Source organism: Mobula birostris, chromosome 1 (assembly GCF_030028105.1).
Source record: "Mobula birostris isolate sMobBir1 chromosome 1, sMobBir1.hap1, whole genome shotgun sequence".
Classification (NCBI taxonomy): Eukaryota; Metazoa; Chordata; class Chondrichthyes; order Myliobatiformes; family Myliobatidae; genus Mobula; species Mobula birostris.
The window spans coordinates 251,350,776-251,366,211 of NC_092370.1; the positions used below are offsets into that span (position 1 = coordinate 251,350,776).

The 15,436-nt window shown below is 41.9% G+C and overlaps 1 protein-coding gene across 1 annotated transcript in view; it reads right to left on the reverse strand.

Annotated features, from left to right (window-relative positions):
• The window catches only part of LOC140194116 (protein unc-79 homolog), a 338,541-nt gene that overhangs the window by 271,223 nt on the left and 51,882 nt on the right, over positions 1-15,436 (reverse strand). Inside the window, exons 10-12 of the mRNA XM_072251578.1 lie at positions 8,436-8,665; positions 5,711-5,882; positions 2,824-3,054 (exon numbers count right to left, since the gene is read on the reverse strand). Of these exons, the coding sequence (XP_072107679.1) occupies positions 2,824-3,054; positions 5,711-5,882; positions 8,436-8,665 (633 nt within the window). The remainder of the gene's footprint in view (positions 1-2,823; positions 3,055-5,710; positions 5,883-8,435; positions 8,666-15,436) is intronic.

Sequence of the window (15,436 nt, forward strand, 5' to 3'; positions counted from 1 at the left end):
CTACTAACTTACATTCTTTGATGAGCATCTGAGGTTTAATTTCACACTCGAGTAACTCAAGTCAGCCCAGCTCTCAGTACACATGTACTATGAAAAACTGTTTTTAATCTCTGAACAATTAGTCATAACAATGATTCCTCTCACCTGACCATCACATCAATTCTGATGATTCATATATTAATAAATCAATTGTCCTGTTTACAGTATTACAGAGTGACAATACCAAAGTAACACTCAATAGAAGAGAGAACCAACACACTCTTTCTTCCTGTCCATGTAAAAACCATTTTTGCCGTTTCCTCCCAGTAGGCCAGAAGTACATTAGCAACAAATAATCATCATCGTTTGCCACATGATTTCACTCAATTTGAGAAATTCTCTTTGTTCACCACTGCCTAAACAATCTTGCTTCTCTTTTCCTCAGATCTGATAAAGAGTCAGGTCTCTTTCCGCATAACATGATGCTGGAGTTACTCAGCAAATCAGGCAGCCTCTATGAAGGGAAATAAACTGTCAATATTTCAGGCTGAGACTGTTCATCAGGGCCAAGCCAAATATTAATTGCCTACTCCCTTCTGCCAGCAGAGAGGAGGTACAAGAGCTTGAGGCCTGGTACCAAGCAAATAGCCCCTTCCTCGATGTCAACAAGACAAAGGAGATGGTTATCGCCTTCAGGAGAACTCACACCCCTCACACTCCTCTTTATACCGGCAGCACAGCAGTGGAACTGCAAGCGGTTTCAAACTCCTGGGAGTGCACATCACACACAACCTCTCCTGATCCCAGAACAGATCCTACACAGATCAGGAAACTTCAGTAGCACTTCTACTTGCTGAGAAGGCTGGAGAGCTGGACTATGCACAGCTATACAAACAACCTTCTACAAACGTGCAGTGGAGCATCCCAACAGTAACCACACAGCAGCGAAACACATCTGCCCAACAGCTGCCCAATACTGTACATCTCCAGCAACAGCCTACCCACAGTCAAGGACACGTGTACAGAAAAGTGCCAGAAAAGGCTAGTCATATCAGGAAAGATCCCATCCACGACAGGACTACCAGTCTCAAAGACAGTTTCTTTCCCCGAACAGCAAGGCTGATTAACACTTCCACTCACTAACCCACCCCTCCACACCTCCAACCACCACTACTTTATCATTTCCTATCAAAGTCACTTTATGTACAGACACTCCTGTGCCTAGCGTCACTTTATGGACACACAATAAATCTATGTATATAAGTTATTTTATGTATCTATACTTATTATATTTATTATTATCTTCTTTATCTTACTGTGTTTTTTTATGCTGCACGGATCTGGAGAAACAATTATTTTGTTCTCTTTCACACGTGTACATGAAATGACATCAGACAATCTTGAGTCTTAATTGATTAAAGCACTGGTTACTGACTTCAGGAAGGGAGGCAGAGTATAGGCTGCACTCCATATCAGTGATGCTGGGTTGAGAGCTTCAAGTTCCAAGGAATGAACATCACCAATCTCATTGACGCCATCGCCAAGAAAGTTCACCAATGCCTCTACTTCCCCAGGAGACTGAATAAATTTGGCATGTCCCCATCAACCCTTACCAATTTTTATCGATGCACCATAGAAAGCATCTTGAACACAAAATACTCTGCAGATGCTGGGGTCAAAGCAACACGCACAACACGTTGGAGGAACTCAGCAGGTCGGGCAGCATCCATTGAAACAAACAGTCAACGTTCTGTGCCGAGACCCTTCGTCAGGACTGAAGAGGGAGGGGGCAGGGGCCCTACAAAGAAGGTGGGGGGAGGGTGGGAAGGAGAAGGCTGGTAGGTGTCAGGTGAAAAACCAGTAAGGGGAAAGGTCAAGGGGTGGGGGGGGGAAGCAGGGAGGGGATGGGCAGGAAAGGTGAAGAGGGAACAGGGGGAAGCACAATGGGTAGTAGAAGGAGGCGGAACCATGAGGGAGGTGATAGGCAGCTGGAGGAGGAGGCAGAGTGAAACTGGGATGGGGGAAGGGAGGGGAAGGGAATTATCGGAAGCTGGAGAATTCAATGTTAGGGTTTTTCACCTGGCACCCTTACTGGTTTTTCATCTGGCAAACATTGAATTCTCCAACTTCCAGTAATTCCCTCCCCCTCCTTTCCCCCATCCTAGTTTCACTGTTCGTTTCCACAGATGCTGCCCGATCTGGATACACGGCTGCCTAATATAGAAACTGTTCTGCCAGTGACTACAAATAACTATAAAGTGTTGTGGACACAGCTCAACACATCATGGAATCCAACTTCCCCTCCATAGACTCTGTCTGTACTTCTTGCTACATCAGTAATTGAAAACCCCAGATATTCTCTCTTCTCCCCTTCCCCACTGGGCAGAAGATACAAACATCTTGAAAGCACAAACTACCAATTTCAAGCACAGTTTCTAGCCACTATTATAAGACTATTGAATACTTTGCTAGTATGGTAAGATGTACTCTTGACCTCACAATCTACCTCAGTATGATTTAACCCTTTATTGCCTACTTGCACTACACATTCTTTGTAACTGCTACACTTTATCCTGCATTCTATCACTGTATCAGCTCAATGCATGGTGTAATCATCTGATCTGTTTGAACACAAAGCAAAACAAGCTTTTCACTGTATCTCGCTACATGAAGCAATAATAAATCATTCCAATTCCAGAGTTTGCTGCTCATTTACGCGATGAATCACAAATGAAATAGATTATTTCTGATCCAGTGTGGAAGGAGATTTTATGACTACAGTATACTGAAACTTTGGGACACAAGTAAGCATTTTTACAAACTGTCATATTAAAAAAAGCTCACTCTTGCACACTCCATCGGTTTGGGAAGAAGACACATGACCATCACATCAAATCGAACATCGCAAACAGTCTTCAACCATTTGGTGACAAACTGAGGCTTCAGCTTTTCCACGAGGCTTCCCACTTCGTCATCCAGCATGTAGGCAGTGCAATGAAACCACTGGAACATCATGCTTACCAATCGGGCTAAACTTTCTGTGGGTGTATTTTCACTTGGAGTGCAAAGACTGACCTGCACAATAAAGGAAGTAAGCACAGATATTTTGAGTAAATTATTTGAGCAAATTGTCATCTTTGCTGCACCATTCAGAACCTAATGATTGGATTGCCCAGCATATACAGAACTTACCATTTTTATTAAATTATTCAAAGTACAAAGTGAACTTAATATCAAAGTACATATATGTCACCATATACTACCCTGGCATTCCTTTTCTTGCAGGCATTCACAGTAGATGCAAAGAAACACCAACAAATCAATGAAAAAACACACACAAGATGGACAAACAACCAATGTGCAAAAGACAATAAACTGTGCAAATACAAACAGAAAAGAACAATAAGAAAAATAACTAAACAATTAATATTCAGAACATGAGATGAAGGGCCCTTGAAAGTGAATCCATAGGCTGTGGGAACAGTTCAGTTATGGGGTAAGTGAAGTTGAGTAAAGTTACCCCCCTGCTCAACAGCCTAATGATTAAGAGGTAGTAACTGTTCCTGAACCTGGTGGTGTGAGTCCTGAGGCTCCTCTACCTTCATCCTGATGGTAGCACTGAGAAGAGGACATGGCCTGGATGGTGGGGATCCCTGATGATAGATGCTGCTTTCCTGCAACACCACTCCTAAATGGGAGGGAGAGTTTTACCCATGATGGACTGGGCTATATCCATTACTTTTTGTCCTAGTGTCTGAGTCTACTAAGCAAGTGGTGCTGCTGGAACTGACAGTCCCATGGGAAGATCACTTAGAAGAGGCCTTTGAAAGGAAGCTCTCCAAGTACGCAGGACTGGTCAGCAACTATCAGCAGTCTGGATGGAGAGCGAGGTGTCTCCCAGTGGAGGTTAGTTGTAGGGGATTCGTAGCCCGTTCTTTAGTTAGAGCCTTCAGCATTTTGGGCATCGAGGGAGAGAGGAAGAGGAGAGCCATCCGCAGTACCACTGATGCGGCAGAGAGGGCCTCAAGATGGCTGTGGCTCAAAAGAAGGGAGCCATGGATTCATAAGTAGCTAGCCATCTGGACACAAGCTGGGGTCTGATCAGCCCCGGCTGGGTCACCTGCAGGAGGTTGTATGATGTTGAAAGACCCGAAACACCCGATGATTCCAGGAACATCACTGAAGATGTGTCCAGAAGCATCAGTAGATGTATGTACACAGTGTAGCTATTCCATTCAAGAGTATTGGTATTTCTATATTAAGCTGTTATGCAAACAGTCAATATACTCTCCACCATACATTTATAAAAGTTTGTCACAGCTCTCGATGACAAGCCAAATCTTCACAAACTCCTAAGAAAGCAGAAGCTCTGTTACTAATTACATCATAAAGGTAAGAACTTGCACAAAGTGACAGTTCAAAAGGAAAGATATTCTAGGTGGAAAAAAGGACACGGAGTTTAATAATAACTCTTATCAGCTACTGTGTCTAAGATCTCCCTCTCTACTCACTACTACTGGTCAAGAGGTTCAAGAGACTTGGGACCCACGCTGCCAGATTCAGGAGCAGCTGTTGCCCTGCAGCCTTTAGGTACGTGGACCGGCTTCACTCACTTTAGCATTGAATGGACTCCACAGCTGTGGACTCACTATCAGGGACTCTGCAGCTCATGTACCATATATTATTTGTTTTAAATTATTTGAATAATTTGTCATCTTTTACACACTGGATGTTTGTCAGTCTTTGTTGTGTGTGGATTTTTGTGGATTTCATTGTGTTTCTTTGTTTTGTGAGTGCCTGCACAAAGATGAATTGCAAGGTTGTATATGGTAATAATAAATTGGAACTTTGACTTTGATTTAGAATGCATGACACTGCTTAGAAACAAAGTACTTAGGAAGGATTGGGGATAGCAAAGCTCACAGCTAGAGAAAGAACTGCTTGACACCTGCACTCAGCCACTCTGAATGCTGATTACATTTCTCAAATGTCAAATGCTGAGGCTTTATAAGACATTGGTCAGACTGCACCTGCATTATTGTGAGCCCCTTATCTGAGAAAATATGTGCTGGAATTGGAGAGGGATCAGAGGAGGTACGCAAGAATTATTCTGGAAATGAAAGGGTTAGGGTAGAAGAAGCTTTTGATGCTTCTGTACCTGTACTCAGAATAGGACATTCTTTTTGGGGTTGAGAACATTACACTTAGAGAAAAGTAGTTTTAGGAACAGCTTTTTCCTTTCTGTCATCAGGTTACTGAATGAACAATGAACCCATGTACACTAACTCACTACTTTTTTCTTTCTTTGTTCTCTTATTGCGCTGCTTAATTGAATATATTGTAATTTACAGTATTTTTATTATTAAGTATTGCAATGTAATGCTGCTGCCAAACAACAGATTTCACAATATAAACCTGATTCTGATTCTATTCTAATTCTGAAGTGGTTGCAAGCTCCTGAAAAACATGCCCAGATGTTAATCCCCTGATGATTACTCAAAATTGCCTATATAGTCGTGTGAGCACATTGAATTCTGCCTCCAAAATTTACTTCAATGAAATCTGGAGACAAGAGGTGTGGGTTATTAATGCATTTAATGTAGCATCAAGACATGAATTTGTGTGCACTGCCCTTCAAATCCACCAGCAATTATCCTTAACTACCTCACTTCTATTTGGTCCCAATATGTGGCATAATCTTCAGATTAAAATCATCATTTCATTTATTTACCAGAACCCAGATTCCAAACTGGCTCAACAAGCGTTGATCATTTTTATCATCATCCTTGTTATCATACTCCATATTGTCCAGTGAATGATGGGATAAAGATAGACCCATTTGCCGTCTTCGGTTTAATTCAAACTCCCTTTGCTCTGCATGGTATTCCGCTTCCTTCAGTAAACTGTAGAAAATTTAAAGATTAATCTGTTTAAACAAAAATCTAACTTGAGAATAATAAAACCAGACCTAAATAAAGGAAAAACAAAGAAACGTTTCATCTAATCATCCCAGAATGCATCGCATTGGTTCTAAAATTAAACTTTAAATCAGATTTCAGGCAATAAATCTTCCAACCTCTAGTGCAGGGGTTCCCAACCTTTCACATGCCATGGACCTCTACCATTAACCAAGGGGTCCTTAGACCCGAGGTTGGGGATCCCCGCTTCTGAAGGTTGTTACAAACAGAAGTCAGAGCTAAAATTAAGTATCATTCCCTGGCCAGAGAGTCACCTGAAGGCACAGAGCAGTCTCAGAAAGAAATTAACTAACATATGCCACTGAAATACACATCACCAAAAGAAACATTTCTCAAAAGTCCTGATACAAGTTTCATATATTAGAAACTTTGCCACAGAATCTATCCTAGAGATGCTGATATGTGGCTGCATGCTTCACATGAATGGGTTTCCAAAACCCCTTACAAGTTTAAAAGCAGAGCTCCATCCAGTAGGATTCCTGCTCAGTTGCAGGCGTGATCATGGTACAAAAGCAAAAGGAATGGAAGTCTGGATTGTGCTGGGAAGAAATACACGTTTGTAATTCTAGGGAAGCTACATAGCCTCCACACCAGGGCCACCAGACTCAAAACCAGTTACCTTCCCCTAGCAGTAAGGCTGATCAACACCTCGACCCACTCAGCCACCCCTCCACAACTCCAACCACCATGACTTTATCATTTCCCATCTGAGTCACCTTAGGTGCAGACACTCCTGTGCCTAGAGTCACTTTATGGAGCATCACTTTGACATGTATATAAGCTATCTTATGCATTTATGTTTATTGTGTTTTATTATTATTGTATTCTTTATCTTATTGTGTTTCTTTTGTGCTGCATCAGATCCAGAGTAACAGTTATTTCATTCTCCTTTACACTCATGTACTGATTAAAAATTAAAGTCTGTCACGAGCCTTGTGGCCCATCAGGCCGGTACTTATGCTGGTTTCCATGGCGTGAAGCGACTGAGAGTACGAGACTCTCCCACACCCCCACCCCCCGGATAGGGCGCCAGTCTATCGCGAGGTTAACCCCCAGCATTTTTGCCGGTACCCATTCTCAGCTGGGTAGACTGGAACATTGTGTGGTTAAGTGCCTTGCTCAAGGACACACACACTGCCTCGGCCGAGGCTCGAACCCACGACCTTCAGATCGTTAGTCCAACGCCCTAACCACCTGGCCACACGCCACACACTCACGTACTGGAAATGACATTAAACAATCTAGACAATCTTGAAATTTTGTACCAGAAAAGCAAATAGGGGCTAGAGGGAAAGAGCTGACGGCGGTCAAGGGTTTGGACCAAAGTAGACACCTCCCAGGTTTGGAGCTCAGTGGCATAGCTTGGTGACTGGAAGAAACACTCCGTCTCTTGCTGGCCCACAAACATTGATTACTACATAGATTCAACCCATTTCACTTTTGTCAGCTGCCAGATATCCCAAACCTGAAAAACTGAGCTGTCTTTAGTTTAGAAACAGAAGCACTGTTGAAATGAAAGTAGATGCCTGATTGTAGTGTTTATGTCATCAATCTGATTCCTAGGAATGCTTGGCCACCCATCTCGATTAAAACAGGAAACAGGCAGATTAAAGGCAACTTTCCAGACTTTCCACGATTGCAACCTTTACTTCAAACATAAACCAACATTTTCAAGGTTGTCAAGATTGATCAATGTCATTTCCAGAGCACAAGCATAAAGGAGAACAAAGTAAGCGTTACTCCAGATCTGATGCAGCACACAAAAAAATCCAAAGATAAAGATCATAGTCATAATAAAAATAAATAAATAAATAAATATAAATTCATAACTTAATACATTGATTATATGTCCATAAAGTGTTGCCAGGCTGTACATAAGGTGATTGACAGGGGGAAAAGTAGTGGTGGAGTTATGGGTGGAAGTGTTGATCAGTCTTATTACTTGGGGAAAGTAATTGCTTTTGAGACTGGTGGTCCTGGCATGAATGCTACGTAGCCTCCTCCCTGATAGGAATGGGATGAAGAAGTGATTCAAATGGGAAAAAAATGAAATATTTAAACAAATGTTAACTTTCTGTAGAGCTTTAATTCAGAAAAGCACACATAAAGAGCTGAAAAAGTGAATTGCCAGACAAATTAGACTCAAAAGCCATATTTGGGCACGTGCCAAAGTCATAGCCACAGTGCTAAGTTTTAAAGGTACCTTAGAATGGTAGGAGGAGAGGGAGGTAGTGCAGGGTGGAAAGGGAAAAATAAAATGATAGAAATGATTAGGGAACGAATTCAAGACATTAGAGCTCAGACAACCATGAGAAGTATGTACATAAAAGAGCAAAACTGTGATGTAAGGAATACATTTACAACAGGAGTTATACCGACTGTTACAAAATTAACCACCGAAGATGTGAAATGGTTTATAAACAACTAGTGCAACAGATCTTCAGAATGAAGTATTTTCTGACTGATATTATTGTTTACCTGACTACTGATTCCACAGTACAAACCAGCTCCTCTGCACCACATTCTCGGGTGTTCATCGGAGGGGGTGAAGTTTGGTAAAGGTGGGCCTCTGATCCAGCACCAATCTCACTGGAATGATAGTTGTAGTGACATCTCTTACAGTAGCGCACAGGCCTGTTTCCATGGCGACCGCAGCATCCTGCTGAGAAGCAGGTTACAACAGCTCTCCTCACGTGTGAGCTGCAATTCTATTGAGGAGCAAAATCTTTGTATTAATTAAATAAGCCACAATCACCAATACCTCTAAGCACTTAACATTTCTAGGTTCAAGACCCAAACTACTTAGAGCAGAATGCAGTGCGCAACAATTCTGGTTGAGTTCTTAGCACCAACGCAAGAGATTCTGCAGATGCTGGAAACCCAGAGCAACACACACACACACACAAAATGCTGGAGGAACTCAGCAGGTCAGGCAGCATCTATGGAGGGGAATAAACAGTTGACATTTCAGGCCAAGACCTTTCAATAGGACTGGCCTGGAAGGGGCGAGAAGCCAGGTTAGTTTCTGCAGGTACTGTGGTCAGTTAGGCAGGCAGATAGTGCTTGGCTGGGATGTGGGTGGTTTACCGAAGGGAAGTTTTGAAAACACGGGATATTCTGCAGATGCTGTAAATCCAGAGCAACACATCCAAAATGCTAGAGAAAATTTGCAGCTCAGGCAGCATCTGTGAAATGAATACACAGTTGACATTTCAGCCTGAGACCCTTCCTCAGGAAAGGAAGGGGGAAAAATGTCAGTAAAAGAAAGTGGGGGAGGGGACAGAGGACAAGCTAGAAGGTGATCACTGAAGCCAGGTGTCCGGGGAGGGGGGTTGGGAAAGGGATGAAGTAAGAAGCTGGGAGCTAATAGATGAAAAAGGGTAAAGGACTGGAGAAGGAATCTGATAGGAAGGGAGAGTGGACCATGAGAGAAAGAGAAGGAGGAGAAGTACCAAGGGGAGGTGATACGCAGATAAGGAGAAGAGGTAAAGGGAGGGGAACAGAGTGGGGAAATGAAGAAGAGGGGCAAGGAAAGATGATTACCAGAAGTTGAAGAAATTGATTTTCATGACTGGAGGCCACCGACAGTTACAATGTGTTGCTCCCTTACCCTGAGAGTGGCCTCATCATGGCAGAAGAGGAGGCCATAGACGGACATGCCAGAATGGGAATGAGGATCGGAATTGAAATGATTGGCCACTGGAAAGTCCTGCTTTTTGTGGAGGGAATGAAGGCGCTTTTTCAACAGCATTTCATGTGTGGAGTTCTAATCAATGCTGTTGAACTAGCACCAGAGGCAACCTTGACGAAATATCTGATTATTCATTGTGAATCGGCTTTGATCTTAAACATGCTTTCACTACTTAGGCAATGAAAGCTGAGGACAAAAAGGTAACTAGAAATAAGCAGTGGCTCATTTAGTACTTTTGGAGTGAAAAAGAGCTAAATTGTGATCTTGGTCATGGGCTTGATATTCTCATTTGGTTTTTAGCCTGCTGTTGAACGCATGCAGGAGAAGCTATTAACAGTGCCAGAAAACCTAGGAAAGCCCTGACAAATTTAGACCTAGGACCCATGTGCATGTAGGTAATATTTATAGGCAGAAGGCTGCTGCTTACAAAGCCAGAGAGGCAGGAGCAGGCAGGGATAGGAATACCAGGGTAGTGACAGAGGGAGGTGATCACTACAGTAGATGAAAGGAGAAAACCATGGAAAGAGGATGAATTGAGTGGATACCTTTGAGGTAGTGAAGAAAGATTCCTGCACAGTCATCTACCTCATGAATTTGAACACCCTTTCTTTTTTCAGCTGCCATATATCCCCCAAGGTCCAGAAAACTTGGTTGCTTACATTTAAAAACATAAAGCAGGCACGCTCTGTAAACGTATTGTAATATTTAAATGATGTAGTTATCCATATAAGATCCTGTTGACATCAAAATTGAAAGGGCATTTTCAGGCTTGGATCCTATTCCAGAACATTCTCAATTTTTTTCCCCATAGAATGATAAGAGTCTGCTTCTTCTTCCTCAGCTGTTGATTCTTCCCCCTAGGATCACACATCAAAGTTGCTGGTGAACGCAGCAGGTCAGGCAGCACCTCTAGGAAGAGGTACAGTCGACGTTTCGGGCCGAGACCCTTCGTCAGGACTAACTGAAGGAAGAGTTTGTAAGAGATTTGAAAGTGGGAGGGGGAGGGGGAGATCCAAAATGATAGGAGAAGACAGGAGGGGGAGGGATGGAGCCAAGAGCTGGACAGGTGATTGGCAAAAGGGATATGAGAGGATCATGGGACAGGAGGCCCAGTGAGAAGGAAAAGGGGGAGGGGGGAAAACCCCAGAGGATGGGCAAGTGGTATAGTCAGAGGGAGAGAGGGAGAAAAAGGAGAGAGAGAGAAAGAATATGTGTATAAAAATAAATAGCGGATGGGGTATGAGGGGGAGGTGGGGCATTAGCGGAAGTTAGAGAAGTCAGTGTTCATGCCATCAGGTTGGAGGCTACCCAGACGGAATATAAGGTGTTGTTCCTCCAACCTAACTGTGGCTTCATCTTTACAGTAAAGGACGCTGTGGATAGACATGTCAGAATGGGAATGGGATGTGGAATTAAAATGTGTGGCCACTGGGAGATCCTGCTTTCTCTGGCGGACAGAGCGTAGGTGTTCAGCAAAACCGTCTCCCAGTCTGCGTCAATATATAGAAGGCCACATCGGGAGCACCGGACGCAGTATATCACCCCAGCCAACTCACAGGTGAAGTGTCGTCTCACCTGGAAGGACTGTCTGGGGCCCCTAGGATGTTGTTTTTACTTCTGATTCCCAGAATCAGTAATATCAATGTTTGATCAATCAGATTAGTTACCAGTACAGTCCTTCACCCCTCCCCGTCCACAAGAAAACCTTAATATCTTGCGCCAGACTTGAGATCTACATGCAAACTGATAATTAATTCAGTGCTCACTCCCTGAACTAGAATCCGAATCAGGTTTAATATCGCTGGCGTATGTCCTGAAATGTGTTGCTTTGAGGCAGCAGCACATCGCAATACACTATAAATTACAATATGAAATATATGTTTTAAAAAATTAAATTAAATAAGTAGTGCAAAAAAAGAGAGGGGAAATATGTAATAGTGAGGTAGTATTAATGGGTTCATTGCCCGTCCAGAAATCTGGTTGTGGAAGGAAAGAAGCTGTTCCTAAAAGTTGAGTGTGTACCTCCTTCTTGATGGTTGACGTTGAATAATGGAAAATTACTATGGTTATCAGGTTTACAGTATATACAAAACTTGCACTAAAGGTATAAATTCTAAAAACAAGTTGCTGACATTTTTCTTTAATCTTACTAAGCTAACAAATGTTTCAGGATATTTAATTTTTAATGGAATTTTCTCTACATATTTCACTTAAACTCAAATTAGTGTTCACGTAAAACAATTAAGATCATCCCCACTGGGAAGAATACTTTTCATCTTCCCTGCTCTGGAATGGAGATGATAAACATTTTAATATTTCCGATCACTTGGTAACAGGATACAGGGCATCGAACAAAATAAACACACACACAACTAAATCCTGGGATGCTCTCACAAACGATAGCAGTTGATTAGCTTAAACACAAATGCCTTTAAACGGAAAATCCTACAAAAGGTAATGGATTTGGCCCAGTACATCATGGGTAAAGCCCTCTCACCCATCGAATACACTACTTGGAGTGTTGTCACAGGAAAGCAGCATCCATCATCAGGGACCCCCCACCACTCAAGTCACGCTCTCTTTTTGCTGCTACCATCAGGAAGAAGGTTCAAAACCCTCAAGACCCACACTACCAGGTTCAGGAACAGTTATTACCGCTCAACCATCAGGATCATGAACCACAAGGGATAATATCTCTCAACTTCAGTTGTATCATCATTGAAATGTTCCCATAACCAAGGAATTCACTGTCAAGGGCTCTTTGTCTCATGTGCGAGATATTTATAGCTTAGTTATTATTATTATTTCTTTCTTTTTCTACTTGCACAATTTGTTGTCTTTTTCACACCGGTTGGGCGCTCTTTCATTGATTCTGTTATGGTTATTATTCTATGGATTTATTGAGTAGATCATCAAGAAAATGAATCTCAGATTTGAATATGGCGACATACATGTACTTTGACAATAAATTTACTTTAAACTTTTGAACTAAGCCTTTCCTTTTATCATGTATGTAATATCTGATGGCACAGGGGATTGCTGAATTGAAGAGAACACGTAATCAATCGGGGATCATTTTGTTAAACTAGTATTTTCTTCTTTTTCAAAATCAAATCAACAATATGGTTTAAATACTTTCTCATTTCAATTCACTTTAGATTGCAAATTCATAGAAAGTTCAACAGGTTAAAAATGATTTTGTTCAGCAGATTTGCCAAACACTCATATGAAAATACTTCTCCATTGTCACACCCACTTTTCTTTGGTCATTGACTTAGATATCAGATGTGGAGGGAAAGAAGCTGTTCGTGAAACATTGAGCATCTGTCTTCAGGCTCCTACACCTTGTCCTTGAAGATAGCAATGAAAAGAGGGCATACCCTGGGTGATGGGGGGTCTTAATGATGGATGCCACCTTTTCGAGGAACCGCCTTTTGAAGGTGAATGAAGACATGAATCATTTCATCAAATAACCCAAGGGTTCCCAAACTGGGGTCCACGGACACCCCAGATAATGGTAGCAGTCCATGGCATTAAAAAAAGGTTTGGAACCCCTGCCATCACCCAGGACATGCTGTCTTCTCAATGCTACCATCTGGGAGGAAGTACATACACCATATATACATACACTATCTACAGTACATACACTTACTGTAATTTATAGTTTTTATTATGTATTGCCCTGTACTGCTGCCACAAAACAGGAAGCTCCACGACATTCACCAGTGATATTAAACCTGATTCTGATTCTGAAGGTTATGTATGAATTCCATACAGACTTTCAGAGCACTTGACAATCATAAATACGAAGCTGTGTCTGCAGGAATATCCAGTAGGCTTGATACAGATAAAGACGTAGATCTAATCAATAAACATACTGCATTCACAGGACCGAGGAATGAGGGCCCTCCGTTGGTAGACATCAGCCAGGAATGTTCCGTCCTAGCTGCCTACATCTGACATGGAACCCAGGGCAGTACGATATGGAGAGCAAGCTGTTACCCAGGCAGCAGGCTTCCCCTCTTCAAACAACTGATGAATCCAAAGGAACAGCAGAGAATGATACAGTTTGGCACCAGTGGTGTTGCAAGGGTTGCCAGCTGGCGTTGAACTCAATGTAGGACTGCCTTAGGGACTCCAGCTCTGGATTTTTCTTCAGATTTAACTCCCAAAGCCATGATAGTGTATAGTGCCAAGGCAGTGAGTTTTGACACAACTTTCCTTCCCCATCTGCTCAAAGTGACTGGTTTTAAGGTACCAGTAACCCCCCACCCCCACTTTTGCCCCTTCTCATGTCAGAAGAAACAGTTGCGCAAGCTTAGCAGCTAAGCTACAAGTGAAGGCCAGGAGCTGGACTTGGTTGTCAGAGGCTATTTGAGGTGCATGCTAATGGGAGCATTTAATAGGTAGTGGGAATTTACCCCATTACTACCCCTGGCTACAACAACCTATAAAACCATAAGATACAGGAGCAGAAGTTGGCCATTTGGCTCATTGAGTCTGCTCCACCATTCAATCATGGGCTGATCCAATTCTTCCAGTCATCCCCACTCCCCTGCCTTCTCCCCATACCCTTTGATGCCCTGGCTAATCTATCTCTGCCTTAAATGCACCTAATGACTTGGCCTCCACAGTCACTTATGGCAACAAATTCCACAGATTTACCACCCTCTGGCTAAAGTAATTTCTCTGCATCTCAGTTCTAAGTGGATGTCCTTCAATCCTGAGGTCGTGCCCTCTTGTCCTAGAAACCCCTAACATGCAAAATAACTTTGCCATATCTAATCTATTCAGGCCTTTTAACTTTCAGAGTACTTCTATGAGATCCCCCCTCATTCTCCTGAACTCCAGGGAATACAGCCCAAGAGCTGCCAGACGTTACTCATACGGTAATCCTTTTAATCCTGGAATCATTCTCGTGAATCTTCTCTGAACCCTCTCCAATGTCAGTGTATCCTTTCTAAAATAAGGAGCCTAAAACTGCACACAATACTCCAAGTGTGGTCTCACGAGTGCCTTATAAAACCTCAACATCACATCCCTGTTCTTATATTCTATACCTCTAGAAATGAATGTCAACATTGCAATGGCCTTCTTCACCACTGACTCAACCTGGAGGTTAACCTTTAGGGCATCCTGCACAAGGACTCCCAAGTCCTTTTGCATCTCTGCATTTTGAATTCTCTCCCCATCTAAATAATAGTCTGCTCATTAATTTCTTCCACCAAAATGCATGACTATATACTTTCCAACAAGAACCTAACAACCTTTGCTTTAAATATACTCAATGTCTTGGCCTCACATCTACCTGTGTTAACGAATTCCACAGATTCACCACTCTGGCTAAAGAAATTCCTCCTCTTTTCTTTCTTTTTAAATCATTTTATTAATTTTCAAAATTATAAACTCAATAACAAAGTTGGTACAAGGAGATTGGAATAATCTTAATCAGCATATACAAAAAGGATTTTAAGTAACATAGGTATAATAGACTTCCAAACTCATAATGAAATTAGTCATAAAAAAAGAAATAAAAAAGAAAATAAATAAATAAAATATATATATATATATATATATATATAAAAACAAAGAAAAATCCCCAAAAGAAAAAGAAAAAAACCCAAAAAAGAACAGAACAAAACAGGGCTAGACCAATATCTTGAATCAGACACATTCAGTAATGTCATCAACTCCGCTCCTCTATTCATATAATTTAAGTTTAAAAAAAGATTCGGAAAGGTCAGATTACATCATATGGAAATGTTGCATAAAAAGTTTCCAAGTTTCT